General features: G+C 41.6%; 1 protein-coding gene across 11 annotated transcripts in view; it reads right to left on the bottom strand.

The window, feature by feature from the left end:
* WASHC2A (WASH complex subunit 2A) overlaps positions 1–21,770 on the bottom strand; it is a 56,240-nt gene that overhangs the window by 14,206 nt on the left and 20,264 nt on the right. For all 11 annotated transcript variants that reach the window (XM_068548057.1, XM_068548065.1, XM_068548061.1 and 8 more), the window contains exons 14-21: positions 20,576–20,635; positions 20,007–20,180; positions 17,437–17,561; positions 16,321–16,407; positions 12,717–12,818; positions 11,031–11,162; positions 7,707–7,873; positions 2,827–2,929 (exon numbers count right to left, since the gene is read on the bottom strand). In XM_068548057.1, the coding sequence (XP_068404158.1) occupies positions 2,827–2,929; positions 7,707–7,873; positions 11,031–11,162; positions 12,717–12,818; positions 16,321–16,407; positions 17,437–17,561; positions 20,007–20,180; positions 20,576–20,635 (950 nt within the window). The remainder of the gene's footprint in view (positions 1–2,826; positions 2,930–7,706; positions 7,874–11,030; positions 11,163–12,716; positions 12,819–16,320; positions 16,408–17,436; positions 17,562–20,006; positions 20,181–20,575; positions 20,636–21,770) is intronic.

The following is a 21,770-nucleotide window of genomic DNA, read 5'->3' as shown; positions in this document are numbered from 1 at the left end:
CTTTGACCTTTTGTCTTATTTAACAATCATAATTACTACAGTTTCAAAGAAGTTTTACATTTCCAAACCTTCAAAATTCATTAGATTACTGCTCATTTATCCAGGGTAGAAGTTATTATTTATAATTTACAAAGAAAAGCCACTCAGATCTTCTGACTCTCTTAACCATGAAGCCACTTCAGGGAGATGCAAGTACAGGTAATTCAAAGAAAAGCTTATGAGCACTCAGAAGCAGCGGCAGTGCTGCAAGCTTTTACTACAAGCTGTGCACTTAATGGGACTGTGGTGAGGAAAGAGTCCCTAAATCAGTAACTGGCATGGGCCTGGCCTGGGAATAGGACAAGTTAACACCTTTACTGGATCTGAAAATACGAAGAATGTTTCCAGAAAAAAGAGACAACAACTTCCTCTGGAATACTTTGGGACAGGATGAGTCACCAAGAGTGCATGGCGAGTGAAGGTGGAAAAGCTGAGTCTACTTTGAATGAAATTACAGGTGGCATGGTAGGTTCAGCTACAGGCTCAGCTTGACAAAGGGATGACAGGACCAGGTGGTCTTTGGGTAGCAGCAAGGAGAGATGAAGAGAAGGAGCATTCACAGGCCAGTTAAGAAATTATCTCAATAGTCAAGGCTAAAGGTGACAAGGCTGTAGGGACGGGAAGAATCATTCCTAACAAACTAGCAGGAAGCAGTGAGGACTACCCCATCAAAGGAGAAATATTCACACATGTCCTGGTGTAGTTATTCAGTGGAATACTATATAGTGATCAAAAACAAAAACAAAAACAAAAACAAGATGGAGTTTATGGAAATGAAAAACATGCTGCAGAATTTTTAAAAAAAAAGATGCATAAAACTGTAAAACATGATCTCATTTAAATTAAAAAAGACAAGAATGCCTAGAAACAGGCATGAAAGCACTGACAACACACTGTTACCAATGATTACACTAGGCAGGAGTATGGAATGGGGACTTTGTATTCTCTACACATGTTTTTTCATTTGTTTGTATTTGTTTTTTACCTTGACTACCTTTTTTTGCTTTCTTTCTTTTTTTGGGCGTGGGGGGCCACACCGTGCAGTTTGCAGGATCTTAGTTCCCCGACCAGGGATTGAACCTGGGGTCATGGCAATGAAATCGCCAAGCCCTAACCACTGGACTGCCAAGGAACTCCCTCTACACGTTTTAACCCTTTTTTAAGAAGGCATCCACGTATTACTGTATAATTTAAAATAAACTTTAAACAAAAAATATTTAGGAGATATGGAAGAAGAGCCAGGTACGGGTCTCTAGAAAAGAGGAAGTTCTAGGCTCCTTTACTGCCATTTCCCTCCTTCACTGTACCCCCTAGGGTACAATGGCCCTCGGGATGTGCAGGCATCAGGGACTGCACATGGTCACCCATGACCACAGTGGGAAGGGGAGAGTCTTCCTCATAAAGCAAGGGTGGAGGAGCTGCCTTTTTAGATTCTGTGGCTGCTCCCACATGGGGGGAATCTCGGGGGGTACATCCCTCCTTCCCTGTCTTACATGTCTTTCTGTCTCTAACACATGCCAATTAGAGTGGTCTGAAGTTGGGGTTGAAGGCCCTCAACAGCAGGCTGTGACTTTGCTTGATTCTTGGCCTTTGAGGCTAACCCAGCTCAGGTAACAGAGGTCTCCATGGGGTCTAGCCTGAGAAGTTCTAAATTTTCCTTTGGGGCTGTTGGCAATTGCCAGTTGGCAATAAAATGCTGCTTGGCCTCACTTTGTTCTGTGTGCACACACTTACATATACCCACATAGGGAATGTGTTGGGGAGGGACGAATGACAGGCCAAAGACAGGATTCCAATATCCCTAGGTTCCCAGGACACATATTATCATAACGCCACCTTCCTCTCATTTCTTAATACTCCTTTTGATATAAAAAACATGAAGACTTGCTAAATCTTTTAGCTTAGGCGATCATGGTTAGTGATGACATTTAGATGTAATCGCTGGAAGACTATTTAGACTAGATAGGCACTGATGGACTTTTTTTTTTCTCATCACATATTTTTAATTTTTTAAAAAAACTTTGTCATAAAAAACACAACATTTACCATCTTAACCATTTCTAAGTATAGAGTTCAGTAGTAGTAAGTATATCCACGTTACTGTACAACCAATCTCCAGAATTTTTTCATCTTGCAAAACTGAAACTCTGTACCCATTAAACAACTCTCCATCCCCCAGCACCCCCCTCAGCCCCTGGTGATCACAGTTCTACTGTTTCTATGAATTTGACTACCCTAGGTACCTCGTGTAAGTAGAATCATACAGTATTTGTCTTTTTGTTGCTGGCTTATTTCACTCAGCATTATGTCCTCAGGCTTCATCCATGTCGTAGCCTGTGTCAGAACTTCCTTCCTTTTTACTGATTCACTATTAATATAAACCAGGACCAAAGCGTTAGTACTGGAAACTTGCTCCTGTAAGGAATAACCTGTACATTAACTGGCCTGGTCTAATGTTAGCAGAATTCCATGCCACCGGGGCTAAGCCCGGCAGTTCCTCCAGAAGGAGTGCAACAGCGCTGTCCCCTGCTCTCCCCTGAGACTCAGACGCCTACAACTGACACTGAAGGGGCTGCGTGATATGGAATCCTTTTCTCCAGGCTTTGCACGTGTGCTTCATCTGTAAAATACCACTAACCAGAAGATGCCTATCTAAAACCAGGCAAATGAGTTTTTCCATAAGACTCAGTCTCCAAGGTCAGGTTTTAGGACCTGATTGAGGGAAGCATCAGTATTCACGTAACATCACCTCAGGGTTACTTCCTGGGCCTAAGAGGTTAAGAATACCTTTGTCGCAGGAGGAGCAGATGCGGGAGGAGAGCCAAACAGAGAGCTTCCACTGTCACCATCGTCTTCAAACAGGAGAGATGCTCTCTGGGTCTTCTTTTGGCTATACAAACAAATAAAGAGTCAAATTAAAGGCAAATGTGATTTACAAAATACAATATTCTTTCTAGGCCACACCGACAGGAACCCACCTAATACCAAAACGCCCGAGTCATCCATTGACCTTACATAGTTGCAGCAAGAAAAACCTTTGAAGTAGGTGCAATTTGTGTCTAGCAAGTCATCACCCGCTGTCTGGCATTCTTGTGTAAAAGCCTGGGGCCCTCCTCATCTTGTCCCTTTGTCAGTTACTTTTGGCTCAAGGTAGGTGCACTAGCTGTTGGCTTTGCCAACGCACACAACACGCTTAGCATTCACAAACGTAGCATTCTCTCTCACCATTTCCTATGGCAGAGGAAGAACCAGGGAGCACCAGTGCCTATTTCCAGAGTGGTCAGGAAGGCGGCTGTCAAAGAGATCGCAGGGCCAGAACCTGGTTCAGGCTGTGACCTATGGCCTGGTGCCACCTCAGCCACTTAACCATGTCTTTCCAAGCGCCTCTGTGGGCTTCTGTGCCTTCCCTTCAAACCCTAAACCCATCCCATTCTATCCCCTTCACACAAAGTCTCTAAGAAGCTGGGAAAGCTCATCTTCACTGTTCACTACAGCAATATTCACCCATCTCTACTCCATGTTGGGCAACCACAGCTGAAATACAGCCACAGCTCTCCTCACCACCTTCCTCTCACCTGTCTTCACCTACCTCCTCACCTAGGCTTCCACACCAGCCCCCAGGGGCAGTCAATAAATGTCTGCCAGAATAAATACTGATCAGGACTTTTTAAGGAACAGAATCATAAAAGTAAAGAAACACAGGGAGGCCTAGCACTGGATGTGGGCAGTCCCAAATAGAAAGTGTTCTAATTACGGAAGGGTCATGTTCTAGTTTCTATACTATGTGATAAGGAACCACCCAACTAGCAGCATACTAGAGAATTATCAAAGTAATGAAAACTCCAAATTCAATGTTAGCTAGATAAAAATAATACTAGTCATTTCAGTATCCATCTACTTACACTAAAAATAATTAGCATATATACCCATAAGTATATGTATCATAATCTTTTCTCTAAGTTTAATTATTAACAAAGCATAATATAAGGTTATTCATTAGTTTAACATTGGATGTCTGCCTACATCGTAAAATTGCCTAAGGATCACTGACTAGGGAACACAACTAACCAAATAGTTGAGTATACTTACACTGGACACTTACACTAAAGGACAGTAAAAAATTAGGTCTACACCCTGAAGAAATTATAAAAACAAAGAGCCATACACAGTCAGGTAAAATCTAATATGCCTTTAAGGATATACACTGATAAAACTGTACACAAATTATAACCAAAATATATGACTACTAAGTGATGACCACAAAATATTACAAAAATAACTACATCAGATGCCTAAAAAGCAAAAATCTTATTAAGCTGCTACAGCAGAAGAAAAATCTTATGCATGATTTTCTGAACAATTTCTAAAAATCAAAACCAAAACCAAGCTACCCACAGAAAATAATCTGATGCCAGATTCTGAAGTTCTAAGCTAGAGAAAAGCTAGTTAGCTTTCTGGACATAGTTACAATAGATAACGACAGTGAGTCCTTAACCTTGGATCTCATTCCACACCCTCGGCACCTGCTGGTTAAATGTGGACATCCCGTGGAGATCTGTCCTCAGAAGAAAAATATGCAGCTCAGTGAACTGGAGTATTTCTCATTATAAATAATGGGGTAATAAGTATTTTGATTTATTAAAAGGGACAGATGTCAAAACACATTAAGATGACTCTAGAGTTTATGGCCTACACCAGGACACTTTTGAGAGTGAAAGGGAAAATTATTAATCACCAGGCTGAAATGACAGGCACAAAGCAGGCCTCTCCAGGCAAGCAAGGATGTTTGAGTGCCCTGCTTACAAGGCAGTATTTCGCAACTTTGTTAGGGTCACAAAGCTTGTTTCTTTTTTTTAGAATTGGTTTGAGTTACAATTTACATACCATAAGATTTACCCTTTAGTAGTGTACAATTCAGTGACTGTTAGTATATTCACAGAGTTGTGCAACTATCACCATAATCCAAGTTCACAATATTTCCATCAACCTAAAGTGAAAGCCCATACCTGTTCACAGTCACTGCCAATTCTCATTTCCCCTCAGCCCCAGACAAACACTCATCTACTTTCTGTCTCTATGGATTTATCTCTTCCGGACATTACACACAAATAGAATCATACATGTGGTCTTCCATGGCTGGCTTCTCTCAATTACCACAATATTTTCAGGGTTCATTTGTATTGAAGCATGTATCAGTACTTTATTCCTTCTAATTGCTGAATAAGAGTCCATTGTGTGGATATAACACATTTTGTTTATCCGTTCTACAGTGGATGAACTTTTGAGTTCTTTCCGCTTTTTGGCTATTATGAATAACGCTATGATAAACATTCACATGCAAGTTTTTGGGTGGACATTTCTCTTACGCATATTCCTAAAAACTGAAATTGAGTCATGTGGCAACTCCATGTTTAACTTTTCATGGAACTGCTAGGCTGTGTTGCCAAGTGGCTGCACCATTTTACATTCCCACCAGCAATGTGTGAGGGCTCCAATTCCTCCACATCCTCTCCTGCACTTGTTGTCTGTAAAAGATTTTTTTGAGAATCTGATGAAAGCCAGCATTGCCGAAAGCTAGACATTGTGTGTAATTGGTACTGGGACCTACACATGAAACATGTTTCCTGATCTCTAGACCTGTGACCATATGTGTGTGGTGGGGGCAAAGGGAGGGGCTGCACACGTAAACAGGTAACTTCTATACAGTGTAGAAAATGCTCAAGTGAAACAGAGCTGGGGGCGGGGGGTTAAAGATGGAGCCATTTTTGCTTTAGACTCTAACCCTATTTCTTATCTTTCTCAGCTGTTTGGGTTAGGGAAGGCTTCTCAAAAGAGAGGGCTTAAACTAAGTCTTAAAAGAAGCTGGCCAGGGGCTTCCCTGGTGATGCAGTGGTTAGGAATCCACCTGTCAATGCAGGGGACAGGGGTTCGAGCCCTGGTCCGGGAAGATCCCACATGCTGGGGAGCAACTAAGCCCCACGTGCCACAACTACTGAGCCTGCACTCTAAAGCCCACGAGCCACAACTACTGAGCCCGTGCGCCACAACTACTGAAGCCCACAGGCTTAGAGCCTGTGCTCCACCACAAGAGAAGCCGCTGCAATGAGAAGCCCGCGCACCGCAACAAAGAGTAGCCTCCGCTCGCCGCAGCTAGAGAAAGCCCGGGTGCAGCAACAAAGACCCAACACAGCCAAAAATAATAATAATAATAAATAAATAAATAAATAAAATGCACAACATTTAAAAAAAAAAGGAGAAGCTGGCCAGGGAAGAAAGGAAGGAGAGAGTCCCAGGAGAGAGAGAGAGCAACAAAAATAAAGGAATGAAATGTTATTTCCCCTACACTCATGACGGTAAATTACATTTGCATGCTTACAATGTACCAGCTATTGTGCTAAGCGTTTCACATTTGGATTTCATTTAGTCCTCTCAATGATCCTACGAGAGAAGCACTATTATCATTTTTGTTTAACGGATGAGAAAACTCAGGCTCAGAGAGGTTACGTAACTTGTCCAAGGCTATTCAGAGAGCAACTGGCAGGGCCAGAATTTAGTATCAGGTATTGGGATTCCAGAGCTTACATTCTTAACCAGAGGCCCAAGATACACCCAGGGGTGAAGTCATGGAGCCCAAAGTAGAAATGGTGACATTTGAAGAGATCACAGTATTCAGAGACAGAAATATGAGACATTTTTGAATCTATCAATTCAGTATTAAAGCTTAACCACACCAATGCATAGCGTTTACATGTCCAATCAACTGCCTCTTTATGTTACTACCATTCATTTAAATTTGAAAGTAATCATTTAAGGATCTCAAGAGAAAAAGAAAAAAATACATATATTTTCAAGGGAGTTATTCTGAATTCACAGCTAATCTGCAGCATATTACAATACCAACCACAGCCCACGCTCACTCTACATCAGGGCTCCCCACCCCCGGGCCGCAGACTGGTACCAGTCCTGGACCTGTTAGGAACCAGGCCGCACAGCAGGAGGCAAGCGGCAGGCGAGCGGGCGAAGCTATGTCTGCTGCTCCCCATCGCTCGCGTTACTGCCTGAACCATGTCCCCCCAACCCGGTCCATGGAAAAATTGTCTTCCACAAAACCGGTCCCTGGTGCCAAAAAGGTTGGGGACCACTGCTCTACATAACCTGCCACCCTTTAGTCCAAGCACTAACGTGCAGGAGCACCTAAGACCAGCTAGGGGTTACCAGCAACTGGTGTGATACAGCACAGCTCTGCAGAGAACCATCTTACTAAACAGGATGTTTCTCAATGCTGAGCAGATTTCTATCCAAATGACAAACTTAAGTAACTTGGACAAAACTTTACATTCTTTAGGGTATCCCAGGGAAAAAACAAAAAAGACAACAAACTGTACTTAAACCCCTAACAAACTAAGAAAAATAGTATTTTAAGGTTAAAAAAAAAAAAAAAGATAAGTAGAAGAAATTAGGTAAGGATCCATGAACAAAAACATTTCCCAGTGCCAGGGGAGAATAACTTGCAAGTGAAAATCAAATCAAAGACATTCTCGTTTATATGATTACCAGATGATGAATGATCGGCATGTCACCCCCAGCAGCTGACATCTTGCACATCAAATACCTTCACCTATTACCACAGACACTGATGAAATGACTTCTTACAATGATTGTCTCACCTGTCCTTAGCAATAGCAAACAGATCATCCTCATTGTCCTCCTGAAAGAGGCCGGTCTTTTTCACGGCCTTAATCTCCTGGTCTTGGGTGGTCCCAGAGTCCCTAAGTTCTCCTTTAGACTTGTCAGATGCTGAGTTGGTCTGTGAGTCAGTAATATTCCACTGGTCCTTAAAAGATAAAATATATGTTAAAATCCTCTGGCCATTTAGATTAAGAAACCTGAGGAGTAAAATAAAATTCACATTTGTTAAACTAACTTGTATTTAAACTAAGTGTATCACTTTCGAGGAAAGCTTATGTCCAAGGCTTTTCATTGAACTCAAATCTAGACAGCTGGGTTCTTTGACCTCACAGACGTTATGGTGTTTCCCTCCATCACTACCTGCCACAGTGTTTCTCTCTCTATGGTCCTGTTCTGTGTTAGGACAAGGGAACTTCTCTACTTTAGAGATCAAAATTAGTTATACAGGGGAATGAGAAGATACAGGAATGTTTAAAAAAAAAGAAAGTCAAGAACTCTCAACTTTGGAGGAAAATGATATTTGAATTTAAAAATTTAAAAATCCCAAAGCAAGGTGGGAAAAAAAATGTATAAAAAGCTCACGTAATGTAAACAAGACACAATGAAAGCTGCTAGCGATCCTTTTACCAGAAAATTCTGAATCTGGCTTTTAGAAAGCATTTAAGGAAACCCCACCTGGCTATGCTCACCCCTTCAAATCAAGGATCTCCTGAGCACTTGCTAAGTGGTCCTGGAGTCTAGAGCTTTGTAAATCAAAGTGGGTTCCACAAGCAGCAGCTTCTGTTATACAGAATTTCTACCCCACTTTCTCATTCAGAACCTGCATTTGCCACAGTATGTCCAGGTGATTTCTTCACACATTATAGTTTGAGAAGTGCTCCCCTAGAGCAGGGGTGCTCAACAGCGAGCACATGCTAGAATCCCCAAAAGAGCCTTAGAAACCTCCAGTAACAGGCCATACCCCAAATCAATTAATTCAGAACCTCCAGTGGTGGAAGCCGGTATCAGTACTCTCTAAAGTTCTCCAAGTGATCCCACTGGGCAGTCAAAGCCAAGTCACTGTTCTAGAACCCTGGTTATCTTTACTCTGCAAGTACTTTTGCTCCCTGCTTTAGCTAATATTTTTATTTTCCCTGAACCACAGTAATATTACAGAAGAAAAAATTCAACTGATGGTTGGCCATTACTATAGGGAGAACAACCCACTAAGACTGCTAGAAAGAAAAAAAAAGGAAAATCCATTATAAATTCACAGATTTGAGTAGAAAAAGCAAATTATGTTTTGCCATTTTAAGTTGCTTTCAATGAAAAAAAATGAACACATCTATCATTTATCTGCCTACATCATACCCTCATAACTTACCTACAATGTTAAAATAGAGTATTATAAAATAGGAAGATTTTTAACACTCACAGTTTTTAATATCATTATATTTAGTCTTTTTCTGTACAGCTAAATCTGAACAGCTGCTAAACTGTATTCTCAATTGGCTCTGCTAATATATATCCGGATAGCAAATGGAAACATTGTTAAGACTCTTATAAAAAAGGAATTAAACGAGCATAGACCACTCCTATCTTGTCTAGCTACCGATTAACGAAACACAGCAATCATTTAACAAAGTAAAGTGCTGGGAAAACTGGACAGCTACATGTAAAAGAATGAAGTTAGAACACTCCCTAACACCATACACAAAAATAAACTCAAAATGGATTAAAGACCTAAATGTAAGGCCAGACACTATCAAACTCTTAGAGGAAAACATAGGCAGAACACTCTGTGACATAAATCACAGCAAGATCCTTTTTGACCCACCTTCTAGAGAAATGGAAATAAAAATAAAAATAAACAAATGGGACCTAATGAAACTTAAAAGCTTTTGCACAGCAAAGGAAACCATAAACAAGACGAAAAGACAACCCTCAGAATGGGAGAAAATATTTGCAAACAAAGCAACTGACAAAGGATTAATCTCCAAAATATACAAGCAGCTCATGCAGCTCAATATTAAAAAAACAAACAACCCAATCCAAAAATGGGCAGAAGACCTAAATAGACATTTCTCCAAAGAAGATATACAGATTGCCAACAAACACATGAAAGGATGCTCAACATCACTAATCATTAGAGAAATGCAAATCAAAACTACAATGAGGTATCACCTCACACCAGTCAGAGTGGCCATCATCAAAAAATCTACAAATAATAAATGCTGGAGAGGGTGTGGAGAAAAGGGAACCCTCTTGCACTGTTGATGGGAATGTATATTGATACAGCCACTATGGAGAACAGTATCGAGGTTCCTCAAAAAAAAAATAAAAATAGAACTACCATATGACCCAGCAATCTCACTACTGGGCATACACCCTGAGAAAACCATAATTCAACAGGAGTCATGTACCACAATGTTCACTGCAGCTCTATTTACAATAGCCAGGACATGGAAGCAACCTAAGTGTCCATCGACAGATGAATGGATAAAGAAGATGTGGCACATATATACAATGGAATATTACTCAGCCATAAAAAGGAACGAAATTGAGTTATTTGCTGTGAGGTGGATGGACCTAGAGACTGTCATACAGAGTGAAGTAAGTCAGAAAGAGAAAAACAAATACCGTATGCTAACACATATATATGGAATCTAAAAAAAATAAATAAATAAATAAAAATATTGGTTCCAAAGAACCTAGGGGTAGGACAGGAATAAAGACGCAGATGTAGAGAATGGATTTGAGGACGTGGGGAGGGGGAAGGGTAAGCTGGGATGAAGTGAGAGAGTGGCATGGATATATACACACTAACAAATGTAAAATAGATAGCTAGTGGGAAGCAGCCACATGGCACAGGGAGATCAGCTCGGTGCTTTGTGTCCACCTAGAAGGGTGGGAGGGTAGGAGGGAGACGCAAGAGGGAGGGGATATATGTATACATACAGCTGATTCACTTTGTTGTACAGTAGAAACTAACATACCATCGTAAAGCAATTATACTCCAACAATGATGCTAAAAAAAAAAGTTATTAAAATAAGGCCTAACTCATTTGAATTAGCATATATTATAATTTGAGGGTGATACTTATTTTATTCCTAAGCATTTTGAAACGATTAATCTTTAAGTTAATATACTACAATAAATATCTTTCTTCAAGAATAGAAAGACAGTCTTGTGAACATAGTCTTTGGTGACCGAATTTCACTAGATCTAAATAGGCAGAAAAAGAAAAGGTTTAGGACAGCTGTAACTCTTAAATCCATCAAACCATCTCCTACTCTTCTCTAGAAAATAACTTTCAACCTACCTCCTCATCACTGCTGAACAATAAGGCAGATGCTTTCTTTTTGGAAAGCTCAGAGGGCTTTGTTTTCTCTTGGCTCTGAGTTAGTAGAGAGGATGACTGCTTCTTAGCAGCTGTAGCCCCAAAAAGATTATCCTAGAAAAACAAATGGCAGAAGAGTATGACAACTTTGAACACATAAAACAAAAAACTGAAGACATTCTCTCATGTCAAATTAGAGAATAAGTCTCCAGTCAAGCGAAGAATATATATAACACCTTTTGGGGGAAAAAAATCACACAATGCTAGTAAATGCCACTTCTCACTTATGTATAAATCCTACAACGACAGCCTACAATCTTCTCTAACTATATTCATCCACAGAAGAGAAACAGATACCATAAAATTCAAAGGCGGGACACCTGGGAGGAAGCAGGAAGGGGAGTAATGTGAGGACAAAATCATAGAAATAGGAGGGAACCTGGCCCCGCCCAGTCCTCCTGTGGGCGGGCCTGCTATGCTCATTAGGGAGGGTCCAGAGCCTGCAATTGGCCTGAAAGCAGTACAGCCCCCTGCGGCAGCCAGCAGCCTGCATCTTTCTTTCTATGAATTAGAAACCAGACCAATGCATAAAGAGAAAGATACAGGGAGCTTTCTCTACTCTTTCACATTTATGAAAGACACAAACCTGGGACAGAGAGAAGGAATGATTTGTGTTTCTGATTAATTTCAAAGGGACAATACAAACTTAAGAAATAATTTACTACATAAAATCACTGGCCTAGTAAGAGCTGATTCTTATAGGTTCAACGGCATTCCCAAAGTACCTATTAAGGTACTGTTATTTAGGTAAAGGGAACAAAACCACAGAACTTAGCCCGAGCCCAAGTTAGACAGAAAAACACTCTTAACAACATACTACAGCAGGTGAACAGTCCCGAAGTGTAAAGACTGGATAAAGGGAGTCTTTAAGGAAAGTGTGGGGAGGTAGGAAAGGCCGTGAGACTAATGAACTGGCACTCACTGGGGATATGAGTGACAGAGCTAACATTTACTATGTACTTACTATGTGCCAGGCACTGTGCCAATGGCTGTGCATTAGCTGTTTTAACTGTCACAACGACCCTATATACTATTAAGCCAGATGAGATTCAGAAAGGTTAAGTTACTTGCCCAAGGTCCCTGATTTGCACGTGGTGGAGCTAGGATACGAACACAAGGCTCTGATGCCAAAGCCCATGAGCTCAGCCACCGCACAATACTGCATAAGAGCAAAGGTTTGGTTTGTCTTCCCTCTCATTTCTTTCCCCCACTTTGCTCTCATCCAGCATGGGAAAGAGAAGCAAGGTGAGGACATAGTTGCCTTCTCCCCTCCACTCCCACTTTACCCAAGACGTTCTTGTAGATCATTGGGTTCCACCCCCTAAAAAGTATTTCTTAAAGGAAGATTTAAAAAGTGAAACCTACAAAGCCTTGCATAGAGCTGGGTCAAGAAATCTAAGGCCCTGCCCATTGTGCAGTTAAGAGAACTTAAGAAAGGAGTCACTGAAATAAAAACTGAAATGTTTTTGTTATATAAGCCTCAGAAAGCCTGACTGCTTCCCTATCACCTTGTTCTACTGTATGAGCCTCTGGTTATAAAGCTACATCAGCAACGGTTTTCTACTAACGGAAAGCTTGATTATCTTGTGTTGCAGTAACAATGTTTACCTCTTCATCTTCATCATCGAAAAGCAAGACCGAGGTGGGGAGTTTGCTAGGCAGGAGAGATGCATCTTTCGACTTACTCACACTTTGAGAAGAAAACAAATCCTGTTGGATCAAGATTAAAGTTCCTGGTTAATAAAATATACCAGTTTTTAAAGTATCAGATATAAAACAATGAAGTTTATGACATGATGGCTGCCGTGCATCCAGGTCTCTTTGTCGGAGAGGGAAGCTCGCTGCCACAGTCCTCGAGGAACACGCATCAGTCCATCCTCACTGTGTGCAGGTGAGAAGGAAGAGACCCACATGTAACTCCACGTGGCCTCACTGGAACCCAGAGGTTTTGATACTCTCACCTGGATGATTAGGGCAGGGGAAATTTTTCCAATCAATTTCCTACCACGCTTAAAAAAATAACTTCCTTTTTCTGTCCAGAGAATCAGAGAGATTAAACAGATTTAAAAATGGAAATAGAAGCTAGATTAACAAATTACTGGATCTACGACTCTGTTTTATTTAGTTATATCCTCTTTCCTATAGTAAGAGCATGATACGATTCCTTTTAAATAAATACAAATTCAATTTTAACTTTAAAATGTTTGGCGTTCTTGAATGGCAGCTAGGAAATGTTGCAAATTAGAGAAAGATCTGGTAATTCTGAAGAAATTTCCAAAATGTTATAAAATGTCAGCCTATAGTGCAAAGAAAGATCTGCAAACTGAGTTGCATGAATCAGAAACACGAAATAGGATAACTATTCCCTCAGGATGAGAAACTTCAATACACAAGAGACAGGCAAATTAGGACAAGAACATAGTTTCTAAGACCTCTCTGGATAATTTTTTTTTTATCATGGAATCAATGTCTACTCAAATATAGAGCTAATGACTTCATTAACTGAGAAGAGCTCCACTCAGCCCAGTGGTTTTTGCCTAGGCCCCAGGGAGTCCCCATGGGTCTGTTTGGGTAGAAGGGGCCACACAGGGGGAATCCCAGGCTTCCCATGCCTCTTCTGCATTTTAAGCATTGGCAACATTTCACTTAAAGAAAGGGCTGTGTTAAAAAAAAAAAAAAAAAAAAAAGTAGTAGTAAACCAAAACAAAGAACAAAAACAAATTTCAACATCATTGTTTTGGACCCTTGACTAATATCTTCCTTGGTGTTAGGAAAAAAAAAGGCTTTCCATTACCTTAAACACCTCCCCAAAATGATTCCACAAGGTAAGCTTTAGCTCCACACTTGAGATATAAAGGGAGGAGTAAATAATCAATCCTTTTTGGTCCTAAGCTCTTCCTAGACTGCATTGTTTTACTTCTCCTTGCCTAAAAACCTCGACAATATCCAATAAAAACAATCTGTGATGATACACATGGGACAAAGCCTGTGGTGGTGGGTTTAAACCTGTCTGCAAATTCATTTACTCTCCTACCATCAGGAAGTGGAGTTGGTGTCCCCCTGCCCTTGAACTTGGGCAGGCCTCTGTACTGCCTCAACCAACAGAATGTGGCAGAAGTGACAACGCTGACTTCTGAGGCTAGGTTACAAAAAACAGTACAGACATACCTCATTTTATGGTGCTTTGCTTTACTGTGCTTCACAGATATTGCATTTTCCACATATTCAAAGTTTGTGGCAACCCTGTCTCAAGCAAGTCTGTCAACAACATTTTTCCTACAGCATTTGCTCACTTTGTTTCTCTGTCAAATTTTGGTAATTCTTGCAATATTTCAAACCCTCCACCGGCAAAGATTATGACTTGCTGAAGGCTCAGATGATGGTTAGCATTTTTTAGCAATAAAATATTTTTTCATTAAGGTATGTGCATTTTTTTTTAGACATAATGCTATTGCACACTTAATAGACTACAGTATAGTATAAACGTAACTTTTATATGCACTGGGAAACCAAAAAATTCATGTGACTCACTTTACTGAGATACTCGTTTTATTATGGTGTCTGGAACCCAACCCGCAGTATCTCCCAGGTACACCTGTACAGCCTCTGTGCAGCTCTCTTGGGAATCTCACTTTAAAGCCTTGAGGCAACACCCTAAGAAGTTCAGCTTCCCTGAAGCTGCCATGCTGGGAGACCACACAGAGACAGAGAGGGACCTCCCAAGAGCCCCAGCTGCTCAAGTCTTTCCCACTCAGGCACCAGACACATGAGTGAGATGACTCTCAGCCTGGCCACCTTCAGACTGGAACCACATGAGAGACCCTAAGTGAAAAATGCCTGGCTGAGCCCAGTCAACTTCTACAACCACAAGAGGTAATAAAACTTATTGGTGTTTTAAGCCACAAAGTTTTGGAGTGATTTGTTTCATAGTAATAAATTATCAGAACACCTTTAGAGTCACTGAAATTGCTCACATTTGGTTTTTTCACTTAGTCAACAACTCCCTGACAGCTTACCAAATACCAAGCACTAGTCTAGGTGTTAAGGACACAAGCAGGAAACACACCATCCTGCCCTCATGGAGCTTACTCTAGCTGGGACATAGACAGTGAACAAGCAGACATGAAGTGTCACATGGCAATACATACTGTGGGGACAATAAAACAGAAGAGGGGCTAAGGAGCACAGTGTGATGTGTGCTGGCGGGCTTGCTATTGTGCAAAGGGCTGTCGCAGGAGACCTCACAGGGAACTGGAAAAAGTGAGGAAGTGGGCTATCCAATTCTGGGAAGAGCACTCCCAGAGGGGCAAAAGCCAGCCCAAAGATCTCAAAATGCCTCTGTGCGTGATGATGAAGAAGCAGGGAGTGTAGGACAAGACCAGAGTGTGAGGCCCCACCATGCTCTACTTATGTGTCAGGAGTTTGGCTTAACTGGACTTTGCTTAATTCCTATCTTCTGCACACTGGCCACCAATGAAATATAAACCTCAAGGTTTTATTTCCATCAACAGTGATCACTCTACCTCCAAAGAGTTGTATGCTCATCCTGGCTATAAGTGCAAAATAACCACAAGAGCTTAACCCAGAGTTCGTAATTTCTTGAAATTACATATAAATTTCTGCCATGCTCCCATCTCTCTCTGTGAAGGGGATTGATTACTGCCCATTACACATTCTCAGATAGGTCTCTGATCCCTTAAAAGCCTGGCCTAAAGTTAGCTCTAAAAGGATCAAGGCCTGTGGAAGTCAGAAAAAGCAGTAACGCTTTTGAGAGTTGTCCCTGCTTCACTGGAAAGGTGCTTCTAGGCAGGGCCCTGGAGGACTGAGGCTGTCTGCAAAGCAGTGCCAGCTCACAAACTGTTAACAGTCTATGCCCACTGTTTAGTGAGACTACTGAAAGAGGAAGCAGTGTGTTGATTTCTGTTCTCGTACAAGCACCTCATTACATTATGGATCAATTAATAGCCTAAAATATGAGTATCCTGAATTTTTCTCCCAGGAGATTCACTGGATTCAAACCCAACAGTGAAAAGTATTGTATACATGTTGCTTTCTAAAGACCATGTGTTCTCAAAACATTATTTTCAAAGAAAGAACTAAAGTACTTAATAAGCCTTATACCTCTACTGAGAACACCCTGAATCAGGAATACTTTCCAATGTCATATCCATGAACTATTTCCTAGAACTAAGAAAAAGAATGAATTCCTTACCTCAGAGTCATCCTCATCTGAAAATAAACCTTTGTGAGTTTTTGTTTCTGACAAGGGCTTGAGATTTTTGCTGGAAGGAAGGGTAACCTTTGTTGGAAAAAAAAAAAAAATTGAGAGTTAACAAGCCAGACACCTGAAAATGAGGGTTCATTCACTCATTCATTCAAAAGATGTCCTGAATCTCTGCTAGGATAAGGTTCCAGGCCATGCAGCAGGGGAATAAAAACATCATGGACCTTGGACATGTATCAAGTGCATATAAAGAATTAATGCAAAAAGAGAGGTACCATGAGAAAGAATTTAAAAATTGGTATATGTTAGGAATGAAGGAAGAAACAGTCCTTGTAAAGTAAATTTCTCAGGACAGTCAGGACCTGGACATGGGAGATGATACAAGCAAGAACATTCCAGGCAGAGGGAACTGTGAGAAAAGAGAAAAACAAGATAAAGCAGAGGGCACATCTGGGGGATCAGGGTAGGGCAGACTGCCTACCTCATACAGTGCACAAGTGGGACATGTACCTAAGCTGGAACCTAAGGTGGGCATCCTAGGAGCCTGCTGGGTTCTGAATGCTGGCACCTAGGTGGTCAGAGGCAGAGAGGGTCAGGGTTTCAAGCTGTGCAGGATAGCAAGGGAAGGGACAGCAGCCAGAAGAGCTTAAAGAGTGATGGAGATGCAGCCTATTGGCCAAATACAGGTCAATTTGAATTATGATGTTAATGGATCATAACATGTCGAATAGCGAATCTATGATCCTATAGTGATACTAAAAAGGCAGGAAAGAAGGAGAGAAAGCTCTTCTGTTCAGAAGAATGCCAGCTAATTAACATAGAAGAAATAGTAGAACCACATTCTTTTGTTTTCCCCGCCACCCAACATGATAACTGGTTCAGGAAAAGATCACCAGTGGATGTTAAGACCACCGAGGAAGGCAAAATGCAACAACTGCTGAATCTAGGTGCTAGTTATTTGGGTGTTTGTTGTATTCTTTCAACTCTCTGTACATCTGACGTTTGCTATACACTTGAAAGGAACAATACTTCCCTCTGGGTTCCAGTGAATTAACAAGATGCCCCAAATCTACACTCCCAAGTTTAGTCTTCCCTCCTGCTCACCTTTTTTTCTTTTCTTGCTTTATTTTCATCTGTCTGACTTACAGTAGCCTCTGGCAAAGCTGCCGCTTTTTCTTTGAACAGATCTCCTTCCTCATCAAAGATACTGGCAGTGGATGTGACTTTGTCTTTAGAAAGAGACCACAGCATAAAATTACACGGAGGTCAAAAATCCCACCACAAAATTCACAGATTAAATATTCTTCTCTCCCAAAGAATAAATAGAAAAAGTATGCTATTGCTTGATTAGTTACGAAGAAATATTAAGTGGACTAGATTGGAATTTTTCAAAGAACACAACAGCTACTCCAATGAAATGCAGGACAGACAGTTTAACCATCTGGCTTACACCCTTATCCAAGCAGCAGTACCTTATGCTTAGAGTAGTTTGGACTGGCATAAAGGGTAAAAAGAGACCTACAGAAAGAAAGATCATTTAAGAGTCAACCACTCTAGGAATCTGAGAAGTGACAGTTGGCTCCTGCTTTTAAAAAGTTAAACTGGGACTTCCCTGGTGGTCCAGTGGTAAAGAATCCGCCTTACAATGCAGGGGATGCGGGTTCAATCCCTGGTCAGGGAACTAAGATCCTACGTGCCGTGGGGCAACTAAGCCTGCGCGCCACAACTATTGAGCTCACGCACCCCAACAAGAGAGCCGCAAATTACAGAGCCAACGTGCCCTGGAGCCCATGCGCCACAACTACAGAGCCCACATGCCCTGGAGCCTGCGTGCCACAACTAGAGAAGAGAAAACCTGCATGCCACAACTAGAGAGAAGCCTGTGCGCCGCAACAAAAGATCCCGCATGCCTCAATGAAGATCCCACATGCCGCAACTAAGACCCAACCCAGTCAAAAATAAATAATAAATAAATAAATAATAAAAATAAATAATCTTTTTTTAAAATTAAAAAAAAAAAGTCACACTATACAGAGTCATATAAAAGCAAAAACTGAAACCTCCCACATAAGCCCACCTGCCCACCCAAACAAGGTCAGCAGGAACAGTTTGACATACATGCTTCTAATTTCCACAAAAGATATACTAACATGTTAACTCCAGTTATTCACAAATATGGCTATAAATGATAACACAATTTGAAGAATGTGTCTTATGATTTGCATTTTTCACTCAATGTACCTAGGGTATCTCTTCCCATGTCAACACACATAAAACTCATTCTTTCTCACAGTTTCACAAAATTCCACTGAATGGAAGGACCATAATTTACCCTACTGATGAATATTTGGGGGGGGATTCCAACCTTTCGCTACCACAAGCATTGCTGCTCTGAATGAAGTGTGTGTCACTGAAGTAGGGCACTGACTCACGAATGTCCCAGGAGAACAGCAGCTGTCAAGGAAAGCGGCACCAACTTACTTGTGATTCCAAATCAGTTAATCCCACCAAGTGAGAGCCCTTCCAAGCCCCAAGAGGCACTTACTCCCTTTATTCACTGTCATTTCAGTCGGCCTAGATGTAAGCGTAGTATGTGTCCAGTTTGCACTCTTCCTAAAACCAGGCTATTACTTCCCTCGCATTTCTGCTGCTGTCCTCACTTTCACACCTACTGCTGGAAAAGGAGCTAAGTCCAGAGACCCTGCTTCTCGATGCTTCCTGGTCCACCTAGTCCTTAGGAGAAAAAGCCCTTTGTTGCTCATGTTGCTGGAAGCTGTGTGCACCTCAGTGGTCTACCCTTCTTTTCTAGAAAGACAACCAATAAACCCAATCCTTTGCTACTCCAAGTGCAACCCATGGACAAGCAATCTCTGCCCACCAGGGAGCCTGTCAGAAATGCAGAATCGCAGGCCCCGCCCTAAACCCAGTGAATCGGAATCTGCATTTTGACAAGAGTCCTGGGAGAGACATCTGCTCATTAAATAACAGCTGATTCAGAGGAGTGACTTCATGAACAAGCTGGCTGAAATCTGAGGGGAGAAGAAAGGAGAGTGCCAAAGTGGCCAAAGAGCTAAAAACCCTGTTACAGAAGAGAAAGTCAAGGTCACCTGGGCTTTCTGGCACAGAGCGGAGAAGCTGCGAACTGAACAGCCAGCATGAACATTCTGCTCATGCTCAGGTATTTTCCTAAGGACTCTGGAAGGAAGTGTGATTAAAACTTTCTCTCTAACTGAAAAGGTCAAAACTAGCATCTTGGGCAGATATTAGAGGGGAACAGATTTCTCTCTAAACAAGAAAGATAATCCTAGTAATTAGTTTCCAAAGCAGGAAAAATTGGTCCATAAAATACGGACCTCCAAGGCACCATAACTATCTAAGTAGAGATGAGACAACTCTGACAGGAATGCTTGAGGAGGGATCCTGGCACTGCAGAGAGAAAAGGAACTAGATGAACTTCATGCCTTTTTAGGTCAACATTTTTTTTTCTTTTCTTTTTTTTTTTTTTCCTCTGCCTGCACCACACGGCTTGTAGGATCTCAGTTCCCTGACCAGGGATTGAACCCGGGCCACAGCAATGAAAGCCTGGAATCCCAACCACTAGACCACCAGGGAACTCCCCTAGGTCAACATTCCTTATTTGGCTAAATTCCCAGAAACAGAGGATGGAGCAGTACCTGTCTTGGGAGGTTTGCTATGGGATGCTGCAAAAAAGTCATCATCGTCGTCGTCATCATCGAAGAGGCCAGCAGGTGCTGGGAGGTACGAGCTTTTCCCTGGAGTGGGCTGCTCGGGCTTCTGGGCCTCCTTCAGTGACGGAGCACAGGTGGCACCAAGCACATCAGTGTCCCCTGTGGGTGGAGGGACAGGACAAACCAGCTGTAAGCCAGGGTGGGTGCACTTCCTGACTTTACAGGAGGGGAAAAAAAGAACAGTACCACCACCAAGAACTTGTAGTTTCAGTTCATCCACAGAACACATTAACAGGACCCAACAACCTCCATCCTTTACTGATACAGAATGTCCCACAATGCAGAATAAACTGATCACTCAGACCGAAAAAAGTCCAAGGCCACTGATTTCTAAGGGAATATGAGCTAACACAGGTTAAGTGAGCTCTCACTCTTCGATGCCCACAGAAGTTCTTCATACTCTCCTCCCCAGTCAGTCCTTTGAAGATGACAATCTTAAAAGTGACAAAACAACAGTTATATAGTTTTTAAAAACAAACTCTAAGTTATGATACCTAAAAATACAGAAACAGCTCCTGCTGGGATTTTCTTTCCAGGTTTGGAGGATGAAGATGCTAAAATGAGAAACAAAGAGATAACATTTCAACAGAGAAAACAACTTTCCTTGTTAAATGCACCTTCCTAAAATATGTGCAATACAATACACAGCTAATAGGAGAATTTTAAAACTAATTTTTCCTAAAAACAAATATCATATATTAACGCACGTATGTGGAATCTAGAAAAATGGTACAGATGAACCCATTTGCAAGGCAGAAATAGACACACAGACGTAGAGAACAAACATATGAACACCAAGTGGGGAAAGGCAGGAGTGGGATGAATTGGGAGATTGGGACTGATGTATATACACTAATATGCATAAAATAGATAACTAATGAGGACCTACTGTATAGCACAGGGAACTCCACTTCACTGTACGGTAGAAACTAACACAACACTGTAAAACAACTATACCCCAATAAAAAAAAATTTTTTTTAACTGATTTTTCCTAAAAGAGCCATTTTAAAATTCCTTAGTAGCGTCCTCTCTACCAATGTCATGACTTTTTTTTTTGGTATTAAATCAATCTAGGCTGTGACTCCCATGGAAGACCACTGACTCTGGGCAGGCTATAACACTGGGGTTGGCTGCGGAGGCCAAGAAAGATGTAGAGCACAAATGGGGGAGGCAGGGACAGAGCAAGCAGGGCTCAACAGTTCCGACTCCATCCAGTCCAGTTTGATGAGAATAACCAAGTAAAAAAGAACAGCAATGGGCTTCCCTGGTGGCGCAGTGGTTAAGACGCCGCCTCCCAATGCAGGGGACACGGGTTTGAGCCCTGGTCCGGGAAGATCCCACATGCCGTGGAGCAACTAAGCCCATGTACCACAACTACTGAGCCTGCGCTCTAGAGCCTGCAAGCCACCACTACTGAAGCCCACGTGCCTACAGCCTGTGCTCCGCAACAAGAGAAGCCATCGCAATGAGAAGCCTGTGCACCACAACGAAGAGTAGCCCCCGCTAGCCGCAACTAGAGAAAGCCCACGCGCAGCAACGAAGACCCAACGCAGCCATGAATAAATAAATAAATAAAATCTATTAAAAAAAAAAAAAAAGAAGAGCAAAATATCGGAGACGTCAGTGACAGAAATGAAGACAAAAACAGGAAAGCAAGAAACTAGGCAAGCCACAGATGCCAAAAAGTG

The sequence above is a fragment of the Eschrichtius robustus genome, chromosome 7 (assembly GCF_028021215.1).
Source record: "Eschrichtius robustus isolate mEscRob2 chromosome 7, mEscRob2.pri, whole genome shotgun sequence".
NCBI lineage: Eukaryota > Metazoa > Chordata > Mammalia > Artiodactyla > Eschrichtiidae > Eschrichtius > Eschrichtius robustus.
The sequence above is the reverse complement of the archived record's forward strand: the minus strand, read 5'-3'. Positions and strand labels throughout refer to the sequence as shown.